Source organism: Oryctolagus cuniculus, chromosome 17, assembly GCF_051225735.1.
Source record: "Oryctolagus cuniculus isolate XC-2025 breed Fujian yellow rabbit chromosome 17, ASM5122573v1, whole genome shotgun sequence".
Lineage (NCBI taxonomy): Eukaryota > Metazoa > Chordata > Mammalia > Lagomorpha > Leporidae > Oryctolagus > Oryctolagus cuniculus.
Window position 1 is genome coordinate 48783792 of NC_142883.1, and position 27693 is coordinate 48811484.

A 27693-nucleotide genomic window follows, 5' to 3' on the forward strand; every position below is an offset into this window, starting at 1 on the left:
GAGATAAAATTCTCAAATATAACTCCTCACACATAAAATGTTGTCTCAGTCTCTATTTTTTACACAACTCAGGCTGACAGAAAGTAATCTCTCGGCCGGCGCCGCGGCTCACTAGGCTAATCCTCCGCCTAGCGGCGCCGGCAGACCGGGTTCTAGTCCCGGTTGGGGCGCCGGATTCTGTCCCGGTTGCCCCTCTTCCAGGCCAGCTCTCTGCTGTGGCCAGGGAGTGCAGTGGAGGATGGCCCAGGTGCTTGGGCCCTGCACCCCATGGGAGACCAGGAAAAGCACCTGGCTCCTGGCTCCTGCCATCGGATCAGCGCGGTGCGCCGGCCGCAGCGCGCCGGCCGCGGCGGCCATTGGAGGGTGAACCAACGGCAAAAGGAAGACCTTTCTCTCTGTCTCTCTCTCTCACTGTCCACTCTGCCTGTCAAAAAAAAAAAAAAAAAAAAAAAAGAAAGTAATCTCTCTAAACCAGCAGAGCCCAAAATTGGAGGAGGGGTCCTAAGAGACTGTTATTTGTTCTAATAATAATAATGAAAGAAGGCTGTCCTACTCCCACCTCTTGATTCCCAGGGTTGTGAATCACAGCTATGGGACAAATATAATCATGTATGGGTTTCTGGTTCAAAATACATATCATATTCTATACACTAATTTTTGTAAGTTTATTTACTGATTTATTTTAGCACTTTCTCTTTTTTAAAGATTTATTTATTTTTATTTGAAAGACAGATTATTTTTAGCACTTTCAACAATGGCACATAGTAGAGCATCAATGAATATTTGAATTAAAGGAACTGCATAAACTAGCAGATCCAGAACAATGCACAATAGCAGTACCAATAATGGGCATACTTGACATGCTGCTGATGGTAGGAATGTCTGTGGTACTTCCCCCAAAGCTGGTTTGGGCGATGATTCCAATGTATATTATCCCATATTAAAGAAACATCTATAACTACTATTATAGAATGTTTTTATCTGAAATGGCTGTTGAATATTAGCAAATATTCCATTTTAATACAAACAAAATTATTTTTCAGAAATTATTTCTATATTTAAAAGGTTTTAAATATTTTATTTTGTTTTTAACAAACACACAGTAACAGCACACGCCTCTAGGGTACAATGAAACATTCTAATACATTTATGAGTACACAATGTATATAAATCGAGACAATCAACAGCTCCATCTCCCATTACTGTCCCATGTCACAGCATTTGAACTCCTCTATTCCAGCCATGTCACTGTAAACTACAGACCACATGCTGTAGACCACTGTAGAGCACCAATAATGTATTCTTTATTTATTGCTGTATTTTGGTATCCATTATCCAACCTCCCTCTCCTTCTATACTTCTACTTTCCAGTCTCTAGTAATCAACATAACACCTGAATGTACCCAAGTCTGATATCAGAAGCCATGCAGGCTTGCTTAGTACTTGCATGGGAGGATGTAAGTATTTTAACTCAGCAAATAAAATATACAAATGCAGTAGAGATAAAACCACGGAGATGGTAAATTTAACAGAAAATACCTCAATACCTCAATTTAGTGCATAGCATGAATTTCCCTTATCACTATCTAAATTTCATTCATTACTTTAGTACAATACCTCATCTCAGCATCTACAATTTTAACAAATGCTTGGAAAGTTTTTTGTTCAGAAACAGATGCCGGTCTGACAGAAACACATTTGAAAATGTTGTTCTTCTGGTCATAGTTGCCAACACATCTATGGACTTGGCCTCTAATCAGTCTTGGAAGTTCACGATCCTGTTTGTACAATATGAAAAAAATCATCAAAATTTCAAATTTCTGAGTCAGGACCCCACTGCTGACAAGACTACAGTATCAGACATATATGGGAGTCCTATCACAGGACAGACCCTTACTTGGGTAGGGCATAGCTTCTTAGAAGACTAAATATAATGGCACACTATTTTATAGACTGCCAGAATTGTACTTCCAGTAGATGGCAGAAGAGGTGGGTCTGGTCAACTCTCCAGGTGAGAACAACTAGCTGGATAAATAGATTGCAGGGGCCGGCACTGTGGCGCAGTGGGTTAATGCCATGGCCTGAAGCGCCAGCATCCATATGGGTGCCGGTTCTAGTCCCAGCTGCTCCTCTTCCAACCCAGCTCTCTGCTATGGCCTGGGAAAGCAGTAGAAGATGGCCCATGCACCCGCGTGGGAAACCTGGAAAAAGCTCCTGGCGCCTGGCTTTGGATCGGCACAGCTCCAGCCATTGCGGCCATCTGGGGAGTGAACCATCAGAAGGAAGACCTCTCCCTCTCTCTCTACCTCTCCTCTCTGTGTAACTCTTTCAAATAAATAAATAAATCTTTAAAAAAAGAAATAGCTCACTAAAAGTCTCCTTGTATGCATCAGGGACATATCAAGGCAGTAAGGAATTAGAGACCTCATCTGGGAGAGTATCAGTCAAGGATGGGCCTGAGCATGGGGATGTTTTCGCATTCAGATATCTGCCAACTACAGAAAGGCAGCTGAGAGTCTGAGAAACTGAGTAGAGCTTTTGATAGACTCATTGATCCAGGAGAACAAAAATAGAATAGAATCTGAGGCCCCTAAGAAAAAAAGATTTGAGAACCCATTCCCACCTCTCCCCAGTCTTAGTGTTGGAACCCAAAAAGGCTATGCCTTTAATGGAATTAGCAAACCAGAAAAAGAACAACAATATCCAAATCTCCTCAAATCCTGAATACAATTAAAGCATTCTGAAATGGTTTTCACTCAAAGGTCATAGAAAGCACCAATTATAAGAAGAAAGACTAGTATTGATAAAATGATTATATTAAAATTAAAATGTTCTGTTTATCAAAATCTACCATTAACAGGGAAAAGCAAATCATGGATCATGATAAAACATTTAAAATACACAAAACAAAGAATTTGTACCTAGAGTAGTTTTTTAAACCTCTATAAATCAATAATAAAGAGACAAATAATTCCACATGTAAATAGTACCTAAGTGGCCAGTAAACATATGAAATGGGGGCCAGTATTATGGCACAGTAAAGCCACTGCCTATGATGCTGGCATATCATATAGGTGCCAGTTGGAGTCCAAGCTGCTCCACTTCCCATCCAGCTTCCTTCTAATGACCTGGGAAAAAGCAGTGGAAGATGGCCCAAGTGTTTAGATCCCTGCCAACAATGTGTGAGACCCAGATGAAACTTCTGGCTCCTAGCTTTGGCCTGACCCAGCCCTGGCCTTTGTGGTCATCTGGGGAGTGAATAAGCAGGTGTCTGTCTCTCTCTCTCTCTCTCTCTCTCTCTCTCAAATAAATATACAAAATATTTAAAATCAAAGAAACAAACAAAAATATGAAGCAGTGATCACCCTCATCAGTAACCATGAGAATCATGCAGAATTGAAATAACATTAAACTTACCCACCAGGATGACTAAACACTGACATTACTACATGTTGATAAGGATGCAAAGAAATCACAACCCTTGTATACTGCTTGTGAGTGTATAAATTGAAACAACCTCTAGAAAAGATTCTTCAGCAGTAACTACTGTAATCAGAATATATAACCATCTGTAGTCCAGCTAGTTTACTTCTAGGTATATTCCAAACACAAATGCATGTCTATACAGAAGATATATATTCAAGAATGCTCATTAAAAAATAAACAAAATTGATACAAATGGCTTCACTGCTGAATTCTACCAGACATATAAAGAAGAACTAATTGCAATTCTTAAGCTATTCAAAATAACTAGAAGGAATGAATCCTCTCAAACTCCTTCTATGAAGCCAGTATAACCCTAATTCCTAAACCAGAAAAAGAAACAACAGAGAAAGAGAACTACAGCCCAATCTCCCTGATGAACATAGATGCAAAAATCCTCAACAAAATACTAGCCAACTGAATCCAACAACACATCGGAAAGATCATTAACCTGGACCTAGTAGGATTTATCCCTGGTAAGCAAGGATGGTTCAACATTTGCAAATCAATAAATTAATAAATACACCACATTAACAAACTGGAGAAAGAAACCATATGATTATTTCAGTAGATGAGAGAAAGTATTTGGTAAAATACAACATCCTTTCATAATAAAAACCTAAAACAAATTGGGTATAGAAGGAACATTCCTCAACACAATCAAGGCAAATCTATGACAAACCCACAGCCAGCATCTTACTGAAGATGGAAAAGTTGGAAGCATTCCCACTAAGATCCAGAATCAGACTAGGATGCCCACTCTCATCATTGCTATTGAATATAGTCCTGGAAGTTTTGGCTGGAGCTATTAGGCAAGAAAAATAAATCAAAGGATGCAAATTGGTAAGGAGGAAATAAAACTATCCCTATTTGCAGATAATATGATTCTCTACATAGGGGAACCAAAAGACTCCACTAAAAGACTACTGGAACTCATAAAAGAGTTCGGTAACATGACAGGATATAAAATTAACACAAAAAAATCAATAGCCTTTGTATATAATGAAGACAATGCCATGGCTGAGAAAGAACTGTTAAGATCAATCCCATTCACAATAGCTACAAAAGAATTAAATATACTGGAATAAATTTAACCAAGGAAGTCAAAGATTTCTATGTTGAAAATTTTAAAACATTAAAGAAAGAAGAGAAGAAGACATAAAAAATGGAAAAATCTTCCATGTTCATGGATTGGAAGAATTAATACCATCAAAATGTCTATACTACCAAAAGCAATTTACAGATTCAATGCGATCCCAACCAAAATACCAATGACATCTTTCTCAGATCTAGAAAAAATGCTAAAATTCATAGGGAAACACAGAGACCCCAAATAGCTAACACAATATCTTTTTTAAAGATTTAGTTATTTATTTATTTGAAAGGCAGAGTTACAGAGAGGCAGAGGCAGAGAGAGAAAGAGAGGTCTTCCATCCATTGGTTCACTCCCCAAATGACTGCAATGGCCAGAGCTGGTCCGATCTAAAGCCAGGAGCCAGGAGCTTCTCCCACACAGGTGCAGAAGCCCAAGCTTTCCCAGGCCATAGCAGAGAGCTGGATCAGATGTGGAGCATCTGGCACTCAAACTGGCACCCATATGGGATGACAGCACTGCAGGCAGCTAGACCACAGTGCCATCCCCACTAAAGCAATCTTAAATAACAAAAACAAAGCAGGAGGTATCACAATACCTGATTTTAAGACATATTACAAGGCATTTATAATCAAAACAGCTTGCTACTGGCAAAAAAAAAAAAAAGACATGTAGACCAATAGAACAGAGTAGAAACTCCAGAAATCAATCCATGCATCTACAACCAACTTATCTTTGACAAAGGAGCTAAAATCAATCCCTGGAGCCAGGACAGTCTCTTTAACAAATGATGCTGGCAAAACTAGATCTCTATGTGCAAAAGTTTGAAACAATACCTCTACTTAAACTTTACACAAAAATCCACTCAAAATTAATCAACGACCAAAATCTATGACCCAATACCATCAAATTACTAGAGAACACTGGGGAAACCCTGCAAAACACTGACTTAGGCAAAGAGTTCTTGGAAAAGATCCCAGAATCAATCAAAAGGCAATCAAAGCCAAAATTGACAAATAGGATTATATCAACCTGAGAAGCTTCTGCACTGTAAAAGAAACAGCAAAGTGGAGAGGCAACTGATAGAATAGGAGAAAATATTTGAAAACTATGAAACTGATAAAGGATTAATATCCAGATCTGTAAAGAACTCAAGAAACTTGGCCAGCACTGTGGCTCACTAGGCTAATCCTCCACCTGCAGCGCCAGCACACAGGATTCTAGTCCTGGTTGGGGTGCCAGATTCTGTCCCGGTTGCTCCTCTTCCAGTCCAGCTCTCTTCTGTGGCCCAGGAGTGCGGTGGAGTATGTCCCAGGTCCTTGGGCCCTGCACCCACGTGGGAGACCAGGAGGAAGCACCTGGCTCCTGGCTTTGGATCGCTGCAGCGTGCCGGCTGCAACACACCTGACGTAGCGGCCACTTGGGAGGTGAACCAATGGAAAAAGGAAGACCTCCCTCTCTCTCTCTCTCTCTCTCTCTCTCTCTCTCTCTCTAACTCTGCCTGTTTAAAAAAAAAAAAGAAAGAAAGAACTCAAGAAACTCAACAACAAGAAAACAATCTAGTTAAGAATTTTGCAAATGACTCTAACAGGCATTTTCAAATGGCCATTAGACACATGATCACTAGCTACCAGGGAAATGCAAATAAAAACCACAATGAGGTTTTACCTCACCCCAGTAAGAATGGCTCTCATACAGAATCAAAAACAATAAATACTGGTGAGGAGGTGGGGGGAAAAGGTACCCTAATGCACTGTTGGTGGCAACATAAACTAGTGCAGCCTTTGTGGAAGACAGTATGGAGATACCTCAGAAATATGAAAATAGATCTACAATATGATCCAGCAATCTCACTCCCGGGAATTTACCCAAACAAAATGAAAACAGCCGATGAAAGAGTTATCTGTACCCTACGTTCACTGCAGCTCAGTTCACAATAGGTAAGATATGGAATCAACCCAGATGTCCAATTAATGACTGGATACAGAAATTATGATACATACACATTGCCAAATACTACTCAGAAGTAAAAAAACAATCTTGTATTTTACAACAAAATGGATGCAATTAGAAACCATTATACTGAGTGAAATAAGCCAATCATTAAAAGACAAGTACCATGTGTTTCCTGATCTTTGGTAACTAATACAGTACCTAAAATATAATGTACAGAAATGAAATTGACATTTTGAGATTTGATCATTGTTTACAGCCTTTGTCCCTGCTATTGTGGAACAGTATTTTTCTCTTCATATTACTTGTTGAAGACTTTACTTACTGTAGGATTAATCTTATGAGTATAAAGTAAACTGAAAATAGTTCTTTATAAAAATTAAGAGTGGAAATAGGAGAAGGAGGAAGAAGGGTGGGAGCCTGGGTGGGAGAGAGAGTAGGGTATGAAATTATCAGTATGTTCCTAATTCTGCATATATGAAATACCTGAAATCTGTGTACATTAAATAAAATCTCAAAAAAAGAATGTTCATACAGCAGTATGCATAATAGCCAAAAATCTGAAAATAACCCAAATGTCCACCAACAATAAAATGAAATACTAAATTTTGGTACATTTATACAACAGCAAACATATCAATATAAATGAATGAATTATAGCTACATACACCAACACAGATGGATTCTATAAACATGTTGAGTGGAAGAAAGCAGACATTTAAAAATGCCATGTGATTCCATTTACATAAAGTTCAAAAGCAGGCAAAATTGGATTTCTGACACTAAGTCACAACAGTGGTTACTTTTAGGTAGAAGACAAGAGATAGTGAATGGGAGGAGGCACAAGAGGGGTCCAGGAATGATGGTGATGTTTTATTTCTTTTTTTTTTTTTTTTTTTTTTTTTTTTTGACAGGCAGAGTTAGACAGTGAGAGAGAGACAGAGAGAAAGGTCTTCCTTCTGTTGGTACATCCCCCAAATGGCTGCTACTGCCGGCTTGCTGCACCAATCCGAAGCCTGGAGCCAGGCGCTTCCTCCTGGTCTCCCATGGGGTGCAGGGCCCAAGCACTTGGGCCATCCTCCACTGCCTTCCCGGGCCACAGCAGAGAGCTGGACTGGAAGAGGAGCAACCGGGGACAGAACCCGGCACCCCAACTGGGACTAGAATCCGGGGTACTGGAGCCACAGGCAGAGGATTAGCCAAGTGAGCCGTGGCCCTGGCCAATGTTTTATTTCTTAACCTGGCAAGCGATCACTTATGAAACTTCATAGAGCTATGCAGTTACGTGCACTTTTTATATACATTACAGTTCAGTAACAAAGACTTTTTAAAACTTAGAGAAGACAATATACATTAAGATATAGAAATAAACATAATATTTACTGTTTTGATATCTACTATGTGTCCAGCACTGAACATTTGTTTTATCATCAATCTCTATTTTAATCTCTGAAAGCAGGTTAATCCCAATTCTACATATTTTTTTAAAATGAAGCTCAGATAGTTTAAGCAGCTTAGTTAGGTCATAAAGCTAGTTTATGCTGAAATAAACATTAGAATCCAAGTCTGTTTTCAGAATTGAGACAAATTTCAGACTTAAGGCCAATCTCTTTTACAAAGTATATAGCTCTCATAAGGACCCCAGCCTCCTTTTATCATTTCCAGTCTTCTTTGTCACCAAGACTCTTACTTACATCCCAACCTACTCCCTCCTTCACCAAATTTCAGAAATAGTATCCTACCCCTACTAACTATACACTTCAGTAATTATAAACTACTTGTGGTTCCCTGAATAGCTCAGGCTTCTTCTTCACTTTGTGTCTTGGCATATGCTATTCCCTTGCCACCTCTTCACCCCCTCCAAAACACAAAAGTTGGAGCAACTAAAGTTGACTCTTAAAAGTCCTTAAAGGCCGGCCCCGCGGCTCAATAGGCTAATCCTCCACCTAGCGGTGCCGGCACACCAGGTTCTAGTCCCAGTTGGGGCGCCGGATTCTGTCCCAGTTGCCCCTCTTCCAGGCCAGCTCTCTGCTGTGGCCAGGGAGTGCAGTGGAGGATGGCCCAAGTGCTTGGGCCCTGCACCCCATGGGAGACCAGGAGAAGCACCTGGCTCCTGCCTTCAGATCAGCACGGTGCGCTGACCACAGCGCACCGCCCACGGTGCCCATTGGAGGATGAACCAACGGCAAAGGAAGACCTTTCTCTCTGTCGCTCTCTCTCACTGTCCACTCTGCCTGTCAACAACAACAACAACAAAAAAGTTATAAAGACCTCAGTTACCACTTTTCTTTGAAAATCTTTCCCTGACCTGTCCAATCCTTCTGATCTGCTTCAATAGCACCCTGAATATATCTCTACCATATCATTTCCACAGTGTAACATTTTATACACCTTTCTAATTGAAATTATAAACTCTGAAAGAGCCATTAATCACTCATATTCCACTTTATACCCCTTGCACTCAGCAGTGTCTGACACACAGTAGATCCTTCACATTAGTTAACCAAATAAACAACTTTAACAACAGAACTAAAATGAAAAAAACATATTTAAAGTACTAATAAATTAACATAATTTCTATTGCAATGGAATTATATACTGTATTTTTATGTTTTGTTAGCATAAGCTTTGCAAATAACACTTTAAAATACTCACAATTTCGTAAAATATACAAGGCAGAGTATTTTTCCCATCTCTCATAAGAAAAGTCTTGGAATAATATGGACCAGGTGTAACAGCTGAATCTAGAACAGCTTAAGCAACATTGAAATAGGGGGAAAATCAATATTGGTAAAATGCAAACAAAATTTAGCAAACAGAAGTTGATGTTTAAATCACTGTTACCATACCAATTAATACAGCTCTATTTATAGAGTCATAAAGATTTAAAGTGTGAGTTGTTTTAGTGCACAAAAATTTTGAAATCCATGTATGATTTTTTTCATAACTCATTTTCTACATATTATGAAAAACTTTCATACAAAAAAATTTTTGCACCAAAATAAACTTGTTTTAATTTTTTCTGCATGAACTTTTTAAAGTACCTTTGTGTGTCAAGTTCTTATAACTGATAGTATCAGGCCCTCTAAAGTTTTTTCTTTAGAATTTGTTCTACAAGAATTAAATTCCCAAACCATCTCCTAACTTATAACAATAAACACTATTGCAAATAAGTATCATCATGTAATGAAAATGGTAAATCCAAATCAGAAGTTATATATTCTATCACAGTTCCCCAACTTAGTAACATTTGTGATTTTGAAAAAATTGGGGTTAATTTATTTTCATTGTACATTTTTAAAGTGTACAACACAATATTTTATATACATAGTGAAATTATTACTATAAATAGGCAAATTAACGTTATCTATCACCTTCCATACTTAGCTTCTTGTGTGTGGTAAGAGTGCTTAAGATCTATGATCTTAGAAAATTCTCAACATATAATCATGAATATTAACTATAGTCCTCCTGCAGCACATTAAATCTCTAGTCTTCTTCATCCTACATAACTGCAAATTTGTACCCTATGACCTGCATCCCCTCAAGTCTGCCCATTAAGCAAACTGCTTAACCTATTTCAAAGTTGTTGCTTTACCTGTGCAAACAGTAATCAATTTTTATCTCAAGAAATTATCAAAGGACAACATGACTAATTCCTTCAGTGACCTTCTACTGAGTACTGTAATGAATGCTTGTTATTTTGAGATCAGAATATATTTTCTTTATAAGGACCAGATATTTCTATAGGAAACTTCTCCTCTTCCACTGTTAGCCATAAAATTTGGATGGGATTTGTCTCTACCTTCAGACACAGGTACACCTATAACTACCTTAAGTCAATTGGCATTCCACTCCCCAGCAACAGTCAGTGAAGGGCATGTTAGTCAGTCAGAAATGATAGATGACAGATGATAGATAAATAATAATTTGTTAGTTTCTGAGAAAGAGCAACCAAAACAATCTTATTGAAGAATGTGACACCATGGCACAAGGATGCATGCTCTAGAGAACTTGATAATCAGTCAGAAGCTGCTGTAGACACTGTAGTGTGGAGCCTTAGGATGAAGCCAGCACTGTGAAAGCACAGAAACCATTTGTGCCATCTCCTAAGCAACTGGATTAAGCCTTTCCTGAATTCAGAGACTAGAAAAGTTTTCAGCTCTGTGGATAAATCCCTAACTTATTTAAGCAGCTGAAGTTGATTTTGTTAGTTGCAACTGAAAGGGACCTCCTACATAGTATGCATGGTTCTGGACACTAAAGTTGAATCAAATGTAGTCTCTACCTCTGGTGAGTATAGAGTCTAATCTGTTCATTGCTATTTATGTTGAGTATTGTGATATTTCAGACATTATTCTTCTGTAGTGAACCTGAACAAGTCACCAAAAGGAATTTTGGAGAGATGAATGGACGTAACATGTGCTTTTTAATGGGATAAGGTCACTTTTAATATTTCTGCTATGCAAATGAGGTAGGAACCAGAGGCATTCTTCAAATGAAGAAAAAGTCAACTGGGAAGTCCAACAGGGTTTACCAATTTTGAAACAAGATGTTCTAGCTCTGATAGAGATGGACATGAAATAGCTAACATGGTGTTACATGGCTACTGGGAATAACTAGATAAAATGAAAGCTAAGTCAAGCTTCAACACAGAGTAGAAAAAACTATACCAACCAGATTGGAAATAAGATTCAGGGAAAATAAGTAGGATTTGCAGAATGCCTGGAGAGTAGATGGGACTTTCAGAGGCCAGAGGCACAGAAACCTCCAAAAAGCCATAAAGGATAAATTAACAAAGTCAGCAGATTTTGAAAAAAAGGGTATTCTTTAGGGTTTAGAAACAGCTAGCAAACAAAAGGGCCAGGACAGAAATCCAGAGTCTAGAGAAGGTGCAGGCATTTAGCCAGCAGTTAAGATGCCTGCATCCCATATTAAAGTGTCTGGGTCCAATTCCAGTGAGTCCAGTGAAACTCACCTGGACTTTGGAACTACAGAACTTAAAAGTTTAAAAATGGTTGTTGTTTTCAGCTGCTAAGTTTCTGCTAATGTGTTATGCAGCAACAGAAAACTACTATGTGCTTTAGTCAAAGTCTGTATCTACTAAACCCAGTGTCACTTCATAAAACAATGTTTTCTTCTTGGTGGTAACCAAGAGAGAAATTAGAATTATTTTCATTCTCTGACAGAAATATGTAACTATATTAAATTATATTTATATCATATACATAAAAGTACTTCAAAAAGTTCACAAAATGGAATTAAAAGACAAGTTTAAACTATGGAAAGAAAAATATTTTGAATTTCTACTTATTACATGTTTATCTCTTCACTCTAAGGAAACAAAATTGCAACAACATTCTTTCAAACTCTCTCCATTTTCTTTTTTCTTTTTTTTTAATTGACAGTGAGAGAGAGACAGAGAGAGAAAGATCTTCCTTCCGTTGGTTCATCCCCCAAATGGCCACTATGGCTGGAGCTACACCGATCCGAAACCAGGAGCCAGGTGCTTCTCCTGGTCTCCCATGCGGGTGCAGGGCCCAAGGACCTGGGCCATCCTCCACTGCACTCCCTGGCCACAGCAGAGAGCTGGACTGGAAGAGGAGCAAGTGGGACTAGAACTAGAGCCCATATGGGATGCCAACACCGCAGGCGGAGGATTAACCAAGTGAGCCACTGCGCTGGCCCCTCTCCATTTTAAATACCAATTCAGAAAACAAATTAATTGTAAGGCATTTATTCTTATCTGTAAAAAAATTTCTTAAATGTTCTTTCAGAGTATTTAGAACATGATGTAATGTTTATATAAAATAACTACTGGATTACTGCAATATAGTATAAATAACAATAGATTGAGAAAGGAGGCTTGGATACCAGATCCATCTCTACTGCTAACCTGCTTTGTGATTTCAGACAATCTATTCATATTTTAATTATCTGTTCCATTTCCTTACCTAACTCAAAGGACTGGTTTAGATTACTTGCAAGAGTCTTTCCAGATATAACGTCATGAATTAAAACTACTACCATAAATAACCAAATACTTCATTCACACAAATCAATAACTGGCCCAGAAAATCCTAAAAAAAAAACCCACAATTTTCTTTTACAAAATTTCATTTTTCAAGATCCCCTAGATATTCTTTTTGACATTAAAAACTGTTTTCCAAATGGTGTGACTGAAATATTTCTGAAGTATGATACGTACCTAACAGTTCAAAAAGAAGTACAGCTTTCTGTGCATGTTCACGCCAATACTTCATGCTTTCAATAACCACAGAAAGAATTCTTAACGAATTATTTTTTTCCTTAAACTGCAGCTGAAATGAGGCTTCCTTTGAAAAAATAAAAATACAGGATTAGAAATTATTTTCTCTTTTTCATTATACTCTTTCACCTTCTGTATAAAGATCCTAGGTCCTCATAAAAGACAAATACATAAAATGTGTATAAAGAACTTGTCGAAGTTTTAATACAATTATTTCCTTAAATTAAAGCCATTATTAGTACACTATAAGAGGAGAAACTAGGATGTACTTGAAGACAGTCAAGAAGAGAATTATTTATTATATTCACTCATTTTTTTCATTTGTTGAATATTTCTAAATTATCAAGTGCCAGATCCTGTGATAAACTCAGATATGTAAAACAACTCCTTTCCCTAATGTGCTGACACTTTAAAAGGGGAACCAGACACATTCACTCATTTCGAAAGTATTTTTTAGGCAGCAAATATATGTCAATCACTAAGGAAATATCAGCAAACAAACAAGATATCTGCCCTCACAGATTTTAGTCTAGAGGCTGAATATTTTATTTTATGAATACCTCAGCAATTGATGCATTCTATTAATTCATACAAATCAATTTAAAAATTAAAAAAAAACGTGGAGGGTAAAAGGATAGAGGTTATTTTAAATGGGTTATTGAGGACTGACCAGTGTAAAGACCCTAAGATGAAAATATGCTTGGCATTTTTTAAGATCAACTAGGAATACTTGTGTAGTGTATTAAAATACTACTTTTCAAGAGTGTGAAAACACTTTTTTCATGAGAGTGAGGGCTATAAAGAACACTTGCTGGAACTTTTTTTTTTCCAAAATGCAACTACTTTCCCTTTTTCTCCCCCACCTAAAGTTCTATTATACCTCCTGTTACTAAGATGACTCTGTCCTATCATTCTTGTGTACAAGGAAATATAAGAAAATCACTGTGATACACACTATACAAGGCATATCTCCAAGAAAAAAAAAGAATTTTTTTCATATATATAGGCAGAACAAGCATAAGGTACGTAAGTGCCCAAAGATTAAAAAGACTAAGAAGGTGTCACTACTCCTAGGCTGAAAGAATAGAAGAAAAAATAAAATTACCAAACTCATGAAAGCTGGACTCATGGATGAGCTGTGTCATGCAGGGACACAGCCACTGCTCAACATATTTAAATATGGAGAAAATGGGGAAATCCGACCACCCCTTCCCACCCTTTGATGTCCTCCTAGTGACTCCCCTTGGCTGACCTCCAGCAGAAGTCAACAAATAATGAATCCTAAAACCATGCACTATTGTAGGATGATTCAACCTTCCAGAGCACAGACAAGAATATGTGAAGAATCCATAAGTTGAGGGAGATGTGGTGGAGGGGGACATTATTCACCCATTCCTCTCTGTAATACCTAGCACATGATATATAGAAGATGTTTACAAAGAACAGTTAAAGCATTGTGTGTAGTGAGGAAGTGACTAGTATGGGGAAGAATATAGATCAAAGGAGAGATGTATTAGAGTATATGCAATGTTTAGAAAATCATCTTGGGGCTGGCGCTGTGGCGCAGCAGGTTAATGCCCTGGCCTGAAGCGCTGGCATCCCATGTAGGCGCGGGTTCTAATCCTGGCTGCTGCTCTTCCGATCCAGCTTTCTGCTATGGCCTGGGAAAGCAGTAGAAAATGGCCCAAGTCCTTGGGCCCCTGCACCCATGTGGGAAACCTGGAAGAAGCTCCTGGTTCCTGGCTTCAGATCAGCACAGCTCCAGCCGTTGCGCCATCTGGGGAGTGAACCATTGGATGGAAGACCTCTCTCTCTCTCTCTGCCTCTCCTCTCTCTGTGTAACTCTGACTTTCAAATAAATAAATAAATCTTTTTAAAAAATCATCTTTTTTTTTTTTGACAGGCAGAGTGGACAGTGAGAGAGAGAGACAAGAGAGACAGAGAGAAAGGTCTTCCTTTGCCGTTGGTTCACCTTAAAGAGTCTGAAATGGCTACAGCATTGAATCAGAATTACTGAAATATGGAATAGAAGGCTAGAAAGTTTGAATAGGAAAAAATTATAAAGCAGAGGTTAACAAACTATGCCTTGCAGTCCAAATCTATCCCCCCCTTTTTTTTTTTTTTGCAAAATTTTATTGGAACACAGCCATGCCCATCCATTTATGTGTGTCTATGGCTGCTTCTAAGCTACAGCCACAAAGTTGAGCAGCAGAGCTGAGCAATCACAATAGAAACCATACAGCCTGTAAGGCCAAATATATTTATTATCTCTGCAGAATACATTTTCTGACTTCTGTAGAGAAATACTTAGGATGATATATGAACAGTCTGGATAATTTCTGCAGAAAAATGGGTCAATTGCCATAATTAGTAAAAAGTGAATATTGAAATGCAGTAGGAAAATTCTGAAAGAATTATTAAAAGGAACAACCATTCACACCCTCAAAGAAAATATTTTGCAAGCTAACATCCCATTCACTCCAATGGAACTGGCTATTTGTGCTAATCAAGTCAGGTATGCCATGGGATCAATTTCAAATATTCTTTCCTCTGTAACTTTCCAAATACTTATTTACTCCTATTTTCAAAGGTAAACAAGTCATTAAAACTTTTTACCTTTAGAGTAGTATTTTTTTCTGGAATATCATCCAACGTTTTTTTCTTAAATTGATTTTGCTGTAAATTAGGCTTAAATGCCTGAAATGCACTATTTTTGCCTAAACCTTTTATTGTTGAATCACATATTTTTGATGAATGCATTTGTCTGAGTTCTTGAGTTTCTCTGTGGTGAGGTAAGTTAGGATGTTCAGATATTTTTGATTGTTTCTGTTGTTGAGCTCCCAAACTCACTGCACAAGAATCCATTCCATCATTTGCCACTAGATTTGTTCTTTTACACTGAGACGTAGTATCATTTTTATTCCAAGCTTTTAAGCTGATATTTTTGTTGCCATCTCTGTAACTGTAATAGTAAAAACAAGTTATTTGATTCTATGTGCTTCTTCTTAATTAAAAACAATTCATGAAAGATTTCATTTACATCAAAATTTATAGGTTATAAACTACTTTGTCATTAGCTAGTTAGAAATTCCAAACACATTATCATAAATCTAGAATATATTACTATTTCTCTTTCCAGATGAGAATACTGAGCTCTTGTGGACATAATTTGCCCAAAGTCATATAGCAAGTTACTGACCAGTATAGAACCTAGAGAATGCTGGTCTCTCAACTCAGAGTCCAAAGCTATAAAGTATATTTTTAACTATACCAGCCTTCCTATAACTATGGGTTTCCTGAAGTAGTAAGACTTTGAAGACATTTGTATACTAGCATTTATTTTTAAATTGTCTACAAAAAGTTTTTAAATGAAACTGTAGTTTGTCAGTGATTTTAAATCAAAAGAAAAGAGAGTAAACAGTTCTTTCACCATGTAGCTTAAAAGCTCTACTCGTGAATCTGTTGCAGCATTTAATAGCTGCACTAATCTGAGTGATTACCAGCTAATCAGAACATTATGTTAATGAAGCCAAAATCAGAAGTATAATTTCTAAGCAGGTTAGTTAACAATTCAACAGAAAAAAAAACCAGTCCAAGTCACAAGTTCTTAATTCTGAATAATGTTCCTAAAGATATCACAAGCATTATAAGACAGCAATCAATATGACCCATTCCTTGTTTAAGAAAATAGTCCAAAAACTATCTAGGTTCATTAGTGATCAGGAGCAAATCTGGATTTTATGGAGTCTAAATTTTATATAATTGGGAAGTGCTGTTAAGTAAATTAGGTATGAAATTAAGGATGGAAATGAGAAAAGAAATAAAATTTTAAAAGTTATAAACACCACAAATATCACAATATCTAGAAAAAATTATTATTGCAATTATTAATTAATTGCCTGACATATCTCTACCAGTTTTTTCCTATATTGATCATATATCTCTTCATATGATCATCTCTTTAATCTTATAGTTTTTTTTTTTTTTATTTGACAGGTAGTTATAGACAGTGAGAGAGAGAGAGAGAAAGGTCTTCCTTCCGTTGGTTCACTCCCCAAATGACCACTACGGCCGGAACTTCGCCAATCCGAGGCTAGGAGCCAGGTGTTTCTTCCTAGTCTCCCATATGGGTGCAGGGGCCCAAGCACTTGGCCCATCCTCCACTGCCTTCCCGGGCCACAGCAGAGAGCTGGACTGGAAGAGGAGCAGCTGGGACTAGAACTGGTGCCCATATGGGATGCCAATGCCGCAGGCAGAGGATTAACCAAGTGAGCCACGGAACCGGTCCCTGTAGTTTTGTTTTCAACAGAGAAAATAGAAATACAACTTTGTCTTTCCTCTCTCATGGCTGTGTAAATTATTTTTATTATTTACAGTCTAGAAAAATTTCTTTCAGCTTCACAACTACTTACTGGTAATAGTACATTTGAAACTTTCCCTTACATTTTTGCTCAGAAGTACCCCTAGCTTGGGGAATAGTCTTTGAATAACTAAAGACTTTCATCTCACTCAATGTTCCCTACACACAGATGCCTTAGAAACCCATCCAGCTTAGCCAGTTCCTCTACAACCCAAACAGACCATGAAGCCCAAGTTGTAGTGGCTTCTGAACAGGATAGGCGACATTATCTCCCTCAGATACTTCTTTCTGGGGAAACGACAGGCCCAGATATTCACCAAAGACCCTAAGTGCAGGCTGTTGGTAGGACCAGATGTATGTAAAGGTTTAGGTAGACATCTTCAATCAAACCTGTAGCCCTAGGAGCATCATCAGGATACAGTGGGTGAGCCCAGGGGAATGCTACACTTTACAGGGCCTACACTCTGTTCAAATTGCTGCTTTCTTCTCTGGTCCATGGATAAAGCCATGATTTAGAAAGGGATAATGCAAACGAAGGCCCTGATACTTACATATCATTAGTTTACAGTAAATTCTCCTCTATCAATATTGGATCTCTAACAGGACTATACTCAATTATTTAGTTCAGAGCGATAGGAAAATAACAGCTCTGTTAGTTCCCACAAAATATCACCAGAAGTCAGTCAAAAATTGATATATAAGAACCATTTTATCAGAACATTTTCTAAAATTTATACTGCAACCTTTTATAATACCTATTGTCATAACATTAAGAAAATTAATTTATATAAAAATTGTGGAGCAGGATTTTGGTCTAGTGATTAAGTCACTGGTTAGTATATGTGTGTCTTATTGGAGTGCTAGGTTCCATACCTACCTCTAACTCCAGATTTCAGTATCCTGCTAATGCAGATTCTTGAAGGTAGTGGTGATGGCTCAAGTAATTGGTTTATGCCATCCATGTGGGAGACCTGGACAGAGCTACTAACTCCCAGATTCAGCCTAGCCCAGTTCTGACTACTGTGGGCATTTGGAAAATGAACCAGCAGGTGGGAGTGTGCCCTCCACCCCTTCTCCTCCTCCCCCTTCCCTCTCCCTCAAAGAAATAATTTTTAAAAAAATTATAAGACTCTGAAGACTGTTAGACATAATAAATTATGGGAAGAGTGAGACTAAAAAAGGCCATGGAGAAGAGTCAAAAAAATGGTATTTTCATTTTGTTTTCATTCTGGAAAAGCCAAAATCATTTAAAACAAGGGAAGCTATTGGAATGGAAAGCACACTGACATAAAAGGCAAGACAACATGGTAATTACAAGAGACAGATATTAAATTCTCTCTGTTTCATCAGATGCCCAGAAGAGAATGGAAACCTTTGGTTTAAGCTGAAGTTCTCAGAAATCACCAAGAAATGTAAAAGATCTCAATGTTACACATTACAAGAAACGTGAAGGAGAGTTCTTTAAATGGATGAAAATATGCTAAATAGCAATATGAGAGCATAAGTATGAAACTCATTGGAAAAGACAAATATATAGATAAAATAATACAGCAAAGTCCATATTTATAGGTAATGTATCTGGATTCAGAAGCACATAAAAATATTTAAAAAAATTTTTGTACTGAACATGCATACTTTTTGTCATTCTCTGAGCAATATAGTGTTAACTATTTACACAGCATTTACTTTGCATTAGGTATTTTAAGTTACCTAGAGATTATCTGAAGTATATAGGAAGATGTGCACAGGTTAAATGCAAATACTATAGTTAACTAATTTTAGAAATTTCCTAAATGTAAATCTCCTTAGTAGAGGAGGAGGAAATAAAGGAAAAAGAAATAAACAAAAAATATAAAGGAAATGCAAACAAGAGAATAGATGAGCAAATATAAATAAACTCACCTCCAACCACTCTGGTTTCCTTCAGAATCTGATTGAATAGATTTAGACACAGACTCTTGACTTCTCAGGGTGTGAGAAACAGAATGTGGTGCTTGCCTTTTGAGGAAATATTTCTTGTTAAATATTAATAGCCTGCTTTCAAATTGATAAATATAAAATATATACAGAAGAATAACATCAGTTGGTAACAGACACATATATATTTTTCCACGTACCCTGTGTTCCTTGTTTTCATTAAAGGAGCCAACTCTGGACTTGCAGCTTCCAAGGCCCAATCTCAAAGTAACACAGATCAAAGTAAGACATGTATATTTTTTAAAATAATCACTTCATACTTACTTAATTCCTCCAATGTGGAAGAAAACAAAATAATAATAGATTTAGAAGTATAATCAAGTGGGATGAAATTAGTAACACAAATATTGTTTTATATGAAGATATTTTAAAATTCTAATTGTATAATATCCTATTAACAATTTTTAAGCTTGCCCCAAAAATGTAAATGTATGTAACAAGTATATTTCAGGGCCTGAGCCACAGCTCAATAGGCTAATCCTCCGCCTGCGGCACCGGCACACCGGGTTCTAGTCCCGGTCAGGGTGCCGCATTCTGTCCCGGTTGCCCCTCTTCCAGGCCAGCTCTTTTCTGTGGCCCGGGAGTGCAGTAGAGGATGGCCCAAGTCCTTGGGTCCTGCACCCACATGGGAGACCAGGAGAAGCTCCTGGCTCCTGGCTTCGGATCAGCGCAGTGCGCCGGTCGCAGTGCACCAGCCGCGGCGGCCATTGGAGGGTAAACCAACGGCAAAAGGAAGACCTTTCTCTCTGTTTGTCTCTCTCTCTCACTGTCCACTCTGCCTGTCAAAAATAAAAAAAAAAAAAAGTATATTTCAGAATTTCTGTCTGCCCAAACTTTCTTCCAGAAATAAAAGTAGCAGTAAACATTAAGACCCTCCCAACATTCAAAAACCTGAGTCAGGATTTTAGTGGCCTCACTTACAAGATGAGCTGTACCAGAGTCTTGCTGTCTCTAGGATTTAAGTCAAGAGACACAGAGGGCAGTTGACCAATGACCTCTGTAAACTAGAACCAAGAGTTGTATGGAGACTGCTAGCAATGGCAAGTTAGTTCATGTTGTGCTATCTGAAGCTTTAAGGAAGCAAACTAGATGAGAATATCTTAGACCATTTGTGATACCATAACAAAATACGGAAGACTGGGTAATTGATAAGTAATAAAAATTTACTTTTTTCATAGCTCTGGAAGCTGAGAAGTTCCAGATCAAGGCACCAATAGATTTAATGTCTGGTGAAGGCTTACTTAAGTTTCACAGATGGTGCATCTACCTGTGTCTTCACATAACCGAAGGAGCAAATAGTTTCCTTGTACCTCTTTTATAAATTCACTGATCTCATAATCACCTTCTATAGGTCCCATTTCTTAATATTAATACATTGGCAATGAATAATAATACATTGGTGGGAGCCAGCTCTGTGGTACAGTAGGTTAATCCTCCGCCTGTGGCACCAACATCCCATATCCCAGTTCTGGTCCAGGCTGCTCCTCTGATGATCCAGCTCTCTGCTGTGGCCTGGGAAAGCAGTAGAAGATGGCCCAAGCACTTGGGCCTCTGCACCCAGGTGGGAGACCCAAAGGAAGATCGTGGCTCCTGGCTTCAGATAGGCTTGGCTCTGGCCTTTGCAGCCATTTGGGAAGAGAACCAGCAGATGGAAGACATTTCTTTCTCTCTCCCTCTCACTGTCTGTAATTCTACCTCTCAAATAAATAAAATCTTTAAAAAATATATTAATACATTGACAATTAAGGTTCAATGTAGAAATTTTCAGATTATAGCAGAAAGCAGAGTCAAATGAAAAAGCCAAAATGCTGTAAGAAGAAAAAATGGCCAGGGCCAAACACCAGAAATTCCTGGGCTTCTTCCCTTCCAAATTCTTTTTTTTTTTCCCTGTATTTTTCCTGCTTCTATGCACACCTATTCCCATCCCTGAGACAACCTAAATTTTTCCATTCTTTACCACTAAATAGGTAAGTCAGAACGTCTGTACGTGTTTGAGAAAGAAAAAATAATCACTTTACAGTTCAAGTTACTACTTCTTTATAACTAAGGCTTGAAATCTAAGATACTCTGTTTAAATGCTAAGCCACCCTTGTAGATATAGAAACTCAAACTCCTGAACTGGAATATTCAGAAGGAGCCAAGTAATTTCTGTATTTGGATAGTGAAAAGAAAACCCACAAACTTTCTATGTTTTATTATAATAAAAGAGAAATTGTCATTTTCTACAAGCTTAATAATAATTTCCTGGAAATTATCACCAACTCATTTTCTTACCTGTTGGTAAAGGTGGGAAATCATAACCGTCAGAAGCAGTACTGATACCTGAATCATTTTGAAGTGGATTCGAAGTTAATGGTTGTCTGTTCCTCTTTTTCTGATTGAACAATGGTAGAGGCAAACAGCCTAAATGGAAAATACTAACAAATTAGTACAAAACAGGCAAATAATTATGCCTAGCTGTAGAATAATTATTATATAATACATACAGAGTTTGAATTTTTCTGTATCTATATGTTAATATGCTTATTATAGATACACTTCTGTGTCCATGAATTGACTTTATATTCTTTGGTAAAAATTTTAAAGGCAGAGAGACAAATAGGTGGACAGAGACTTTCTATCTACTGATTCACTCTCCAAATGCCTGCAACAGCCAGATGTGCATCAGCAGGAAGCTGGATCACAATAGAGTCGCCAGGTCCAACCACTGAGCTGAATGACCCAACTCCTGAGCTAAATGCTGGAGCCTATCTGCCCCACAATTCTACATTCTTTTTAAGATCCTGAATAGCCTCATTTGTCTCTCTAAAAAGTCCTTTCTTATTCTACCTTAACATTGCTTTAATTCCTCCTGTTGGAAAGTAATTCCCATCTCCTGGCTCATTCCTAACCCTTTCCAAATCCACTTTTTGCTTTCTTAATTTCCCTCCTGTGCTTGCCTATTACCATATCAACTGGAATGGACCCTTGGAGTACAGTAAGGTGAGAAAGAACCAAACTTTGAATCAAGTTTTCCAAAACCCTAAACACTTTCCACTATGGTAACACCATCCCATTTAGAACCACGGTTCTCAAAATTTTGTTTGGCTAAGAGTTATCTGGCATTCTACTCAACATGCAGGTTCTAAGACCTCACCCTCATAAATTTTATTACAATAGGTTTAACATGGAATCCAAAATTCTGAGATTTCAACAGGCACCCCAGGTGTCTGTACTGCTCTTTCCTGTGGATTTTTTTTTTTTTACAAGCAGAGTGGACAGTGAGAGAGAGAGAGACAGAGAGAAAGGTCTTCCTTTGCCGTTGGTTCACCCTCCAATGGCCGCTGCGGCCGGCGCGCTGCGGCCGGCGCACCGCGCTGATCCGATGGCAGGAGCCAGGAGCCAGGTGCTTTTCCTGGTCTCCCATGTGGGTGCAGGGCCCAAGCACCTGGGCCATCCTCCACTGCACTCCCTGGCCACAGCAGAGAGCTGGCCTGGAAGAAGGGCAACCGGGACAGAATCCGGCGCCCCAACCGGGACTAGAACCCGGTGTGCCGGCGCCGCCAGGCGGAGGATTAGCCTAGTGAGCCGCGGCGCCGGCCTCCTGTGGATTATTTTAAGAAAGACTTAGATAGTGACAATATCTAACCCAAATGAGAAAAAAAAAATATATATATATATATATAAATAATTTATTTATTTAATTCTTCCAGATGGCAGAACTAGAGTACCAAGTCAGGCCAAAAGTCAGACATATAAACTAAAATCTAGAAGGAAATTCAAAGGAAAAAGAGGTCCAAAATCCTCATCTATTGCTGCAAAGCAAGTCACTGGAGCAACCAGGTAGGATCCAAGCTTCCTAACTCTCAGTTCAGATGTCTTGCCACTATAGCATTTTCTACCTGATTCATAATCACTGTTCTACAGGAGAATAATGGTTCTGAAAACTCTCTGATGAAAGACTAGGAGAATTATGTGATCTCTGAAGAGACTGCCTGAGTTTTAATTATGACTTCAAAGGAGGTTTGAATTACAACTCCAAAATAAAAACCTGGGCAATTTCTTTAAACTCTTTGTGCTAATACTTATACTGGGAAGCAAGACAGTATAGTGATTAAGAACATGGAAACACCCAGATTCCTAAGTTCAAATTTTGATTCTCCTATTGAATATATTACTTATTTAACTTCTCTGTGTACTGGTTTTTCATCTGGAAAACAAGGATGATGATAATAGTAGTCTATCTCAGAAAGTGGGTGTAAGAAATAAATGAATTATACATATGTATAAATTATATATATACATAAATCATATATTTGGCCGGCGCCGTGGCTCACTAGGCTAATCTAGGTACATCTGATTTTTTTTTTTTTTTTTTGACAGGCAGAGTGGACAGTGAGAGAGAGAGACAGAGAGAGAAAGGTCTTCCTTTGCCGTTGGTTCACCCTCCAATGGCCGCCGCTGCAGCCGGCGCACCGCGCTGATCCTGGCAGGAGCCAGGAGCCAGGTGCTTTTCCTGGTCTCCCATGTGGGTGCAGGGCCCAAGCACCTGGGCCATCCTCCACTGCACTCCCTGGCCATAGCAGAGAGCTGGCCTGGAAGAGGGGCAACCGGGACAGAATCCGGCGCCCCAACCGGGACTAGAACCCGGTGTGCTGGCGCCGCAAGGTGGAGGATTAGCCTATTGAGCCACGGCGCCGGCCCGGTACATCTGATTTTATTTCCACCTCTGCTGACAAAGGTTTTTCCTTCAGTAAGTTATTTTACTTCTATCAAAAAGTAAAGAGGCTAGAATACATGTCTTTTTAAAATTTCCTTCTAAAATGTGCCATCTATGAACCATATAATTTTTTTTGACAGGCAGAGTGGACAGTGAGAGAGAGAGAGACAGAGAGAAAGATCTTCCTTTGCCGTTGGTTCACCCTCCAATGGCCGCTGCGGCTAGCGCATTGTGCTGATCCAAAGCCAGGAGCCAGGTACTTATCCTGGTCTCCCATGCTGGTGCAGGGCCCAAGCACTTGGGCCATCCTCCACTGCACTCTTGGGTCACAGCAGAGAGCTGGCCTGGAAGAGGGGCAACCGGGACAGAATCTGGCGCCCCGAACGGGACTAGAACCCGGTGTGCCAGCACCACAAGCAGAGGATTAGCCTATTGAGCCACAGCACCGGCCAAACCATATAATCTTTCTATAAGCTTATATATATAAGACAAATATGTTTATAAGACTAAATATAATTCCTCTCTGTCTCTCTCACTGCCTGTCCAAAAAAAAAAAAAAAGACTAAATACAAGACATATAAAAATAAAAGTTATTCAATACCTGCTGTACTTCGAGTTGAATTTTCATGTAGGTTTCTCTTCATTTCCTCCAATATCAAAGTCTATTTGATATTCAAATTTACAATATGAAGTTGTCTGACTAAACCTTTGAATAAGAAAAAATGTAACTCATACTGTATCTACAAAATCAGTCTAATTACAGAAAACTAATATTTTAAACTGGTTTCAAATATGATAAAACATTTAAGGGCATCTGCTGCTTTCTAAGAATTGACAACTCAGAGGAGGGCATTGTGGTAAAAAGAGTTAAGTCACCATTTGGGACACTCACAACCCTATCCGAGTGCCTGGCCCAAGTCCTGGCTTCTCTGCCTGCAATCCAGTTCCCTGCTAAATCATCCTAGAAGGCAGCACAGTGCTTGAGTCCCTGCTACCCACATGGGAGACTTGGCAGTTCCTGATTCATGGCTTCCATCTCAAACAGCCCTAGCTGTTGTCACCACTTGGAGAGTGAACCAGCAGTTGGAAAATCACAATCTCTCCCTCTCCAACTCTGCTTTTCAAATAAGTCAACCTTTAAAAAAAAAAATAACATACTCCATTTTCCAAACTCTTCAAATTCAGTTATGACCAGGGTGACTACAACCTACTTCCTAAACACAGTCTATGCAACGTATTTAAGGATCAGGGATCCATAATGAGAATTCTCAGCCAGGTCTTTTGAAGAGTGAAATGGACTACAGCACTGGCAGACATGTGCTTACAAGGGGAGGGAGAAAACATTCACTACTGAACCAGCCGTGAGAAATCACCCTCTGCGTCCCACTTTTTTGTTTGTTTGTTTTTGACAGGCAGAGTTAGACAGTGAGAGAGAGAGAAAGATGCGTCCCACGTTAAACAGTGAGCATATCATCTGCTTTGGCCACTAATTAGTCGGCGACTTCTGGGTTATATAATACAAAGATGAAGTCCTCGCTTCATGTCCAAAATAATTACAATGCCAAGTTTCCACTCTACAACTCCAACAAATGAGACAAGTTTTTTTTTCCTTTTACAGCATAATTTGTTTGTTTGTTTGTTTGTTTGTTTTACATGCTTAGCTTCCTTATATATTTCAATCCTTTCCTTGAAAGGCAAATTACACACCTAAATGAAATAATCTCTGCTCCAAATTCACTAGCCAGTGAGACGACCAAACATGAACACAACCAAGTAACAACACAAATCCGAAGGAGGTGAGTACTGATTTTCAAATACTGTTTGGAAACATCACACGTGGGAAACACGAGGTCGAGGACTGCCGCCGCTTTGTTTCCACGTTCTGGGCTTGGAGCTGCACACGGCAGCCCCTTTTACAAACCAACCGTGTCATTACAGGGGCCGAACCAGAGGTCGCCACTTTTCCTTAACACAGGAAAAAATGGGGCAACGCCTATCCTACACCTAAGAGGGCTCTCACGTCTCAGAGTAAGCGAGAAAAATTAAAAATCTTAAAAGGAAATCTCCCCATGCCCAGACGGAGGGTACGGAGTTGCCTCTACTCCCGCTTCCGAGTGGCCCTGAACGGCGCTGACGCCCCCGAACGTTCGTTCAATTCGCAAACCCAGCCCCACCCCGCCATCCGCCATCCGCCATCCGCCATCCGACAACGGCAGCCTCCGACAGAGGCCGGGCGCCCCCGTTTCAGCCCCTCAGGGAGGGGGGAGGGAGGGAGACGCTCCTGACAGGATTTATGTTCTCTTCTAACCTCTCCTGACCACCCAGGGACTGGGGGCGGTTTGGTTTCTAGGGTCAACACACGGTCTTTCCCCGCCTCGGCTCTTCTACCCACACAACGCACAACTTTAACCGTCAAGCTCCCATGCTTCGCTCAACGGTCGTCGAAACAGCCCAGACCGCCCACCTTCGCACTTCAGAAATAAGCGCGGGAAGTATGGATGTGCGCAGGCGCACCCCGAGCTTGCGCAGGCGCACCTCGGCCCGGCCTCCGCAGGCCACCGACCGCGCAGGCGCAGAGGCCCCTGCCTGGGCGCGGTGGCTTGTGGGCATAGTGGCATCGTAGTTTCTGGTACCCGTTAGGAAGGGCTTTGCTGAAGTCGCCATAATATTAATGTGCCCGCCTTTGTGTTCTCACACTGTGAGGTTCGCCGCTCCGGGGCGGCTTGAAAGTTTTGCCCACGACGGGAAGGAGCCTGCTTTGATCACCAGTGAGGCGGCGGCAGAGCTCTCTCGCCCAGCCTGTTTCTGCCCCAGCGTGATCAGAAAATGGTGGCTCTCCCTTCTCCGAACTCCACGGGTGTTTCTTAGGTTCTGCACATCAGTTTGTAAGATGCTGGTGACAACCTGAAATGTGCCAGGAAGCGAATGACTGGAAGGCCGCAAGCCTCAAAACCGAGGCATAGGTGCCTTGCCGTGCCAGGCTCACTTTCTGAGTTAGGTGATCAGGGGAGTTGGAGTCTTCGGGAGGCAGCGGAGAGAGCCGAGGCCTGGGCTTAGATGACGGACCAGCAGGGCAAAGGTCAGGCAGGGAGGGAGCTGAGGAGCTGCGGAGACGTTCCCCACAGGCAGCAGAGTCGGGGGAGGACCCCAGCTTTGCGCGCCAGCCTTCCTGCCTGGGATGACTGCGGAGTCCTAGCCATATGACCTTGGGCAAATTTGTAATGCCCTCCAGACCTACGTCCCCTTCCTCAGTAAAATAGCAATAACAATATTCCCTCAATTGCCCTAAAAAATAGTAAATGGTGAACAGCCCTGGCACACAGTAAGTGCTCAATAAATGTTATTTAGTTACTGCAGCTGCTATTTATTGGGTACTTATAGACTACATACAGTAATTCTACTTTAGTCTGAGTTCAAGGACCACAACTTATTGTTACCATATCTTCTGAGTATTTGAAAATGGATAGAACAGAAGGGATGGAACAGGCTCAGGGATGGAAGTGAAAATATTAGTGACAATCTAAGACTATGAAAGAATCAAACACTGGTAGTTTCTTTGACAAGGAGGTCAAATAAGAGTGGAGTTGGATTAAGATTGGATAATAGAAGATTTGAATAGCATAAGGATAAGCTTTGAAGGAATAGGATCATCTTTTAACGTGGAAAGAAGACTTCAAATAAGGATTTTATGCTGCATCCGTAAGGCATACAGCCATAAGCAAAACAGAATCTGCTAGTAATTTAGAAACCGCTGTGTGTCTCTATCTTGTTCTGATTATCGTTTATTTCCACCTGGAAGGTTGTTTGGGGCTAAGCAACATCAATAGGGCTACAGGGAAGAAGGACGTGAAAGTAATGGA

At 39.6% G+C, this 27693-nt stretch overlaps 1 protein-coding gene across 7 annotated transcripts; it reads right to left on the bottom strand.

The window, feature by feature from the left end:
• Nucleotides 1–775: 775 nt before the first annotated feature.
• On the bottom strand, nt 776–27156 carry SPATA22 (spermatogenesis associated 22). Of its 7 annotated transcripts, none has more exons than XM_051824541.3 (9): nt 26298–26427; nt 24435–24539; nt 21409–21537; nt 19275–19335; nt 19060–19155; nt 15414–15759; nt 12738–12864; nt 9185–9282; nt 778–1778 (listed from the first exon to the last, which is right to left on the bottom strand). In XM_051824541.3, exons 2-9 carry the CDS (start codon nt 24475–24477, stop codon nt 1587–1589), a joined length of 1092 nt encoding a protein of 363 aa, XP_051680501.2. In that variant the 5' UTR covers nt 24478–24539; nt 26298–26427; the 3' UTR covers nt 778–1586. The 7 variants fall into 7 exon arrangements, with proteins under 7 accessions (XP_089174533.1, XP_089174535.1, XP_069916142.1 ...); XM_008270891.5 differs by having other exon boundaries at nt 26142–26362; XM_002718870.6 differs by having other exon boundaries at nt 26235–26358.
• Between the last annotated feature and the right edge of the window lie 537 nt (nt 27157–27693).

Coding starts and splice junctions, on each gene's coding strand:
- SPATA22 (XM_089318407.1), bottom strand. CDS start 26,451: ATGCCACTATGCCCACAAGCCACCGCGCCCAGGCAGGGGCCTCTGCGC. Junction 19,156..19,274: donor ATGAAAACAAGGAACACAGG/GTACGTGGAAAA, acceptor TTTCCTCAAAAG/GCAAGCACCACATTCTGTTT. Junction 9,283..12,737: donor ACTTCTTTTTGAACTGTTAG/GTACGTATCATA, acceptor ATGTTGCTTAAG/CTGTTCTAGATTCAGCTGTT.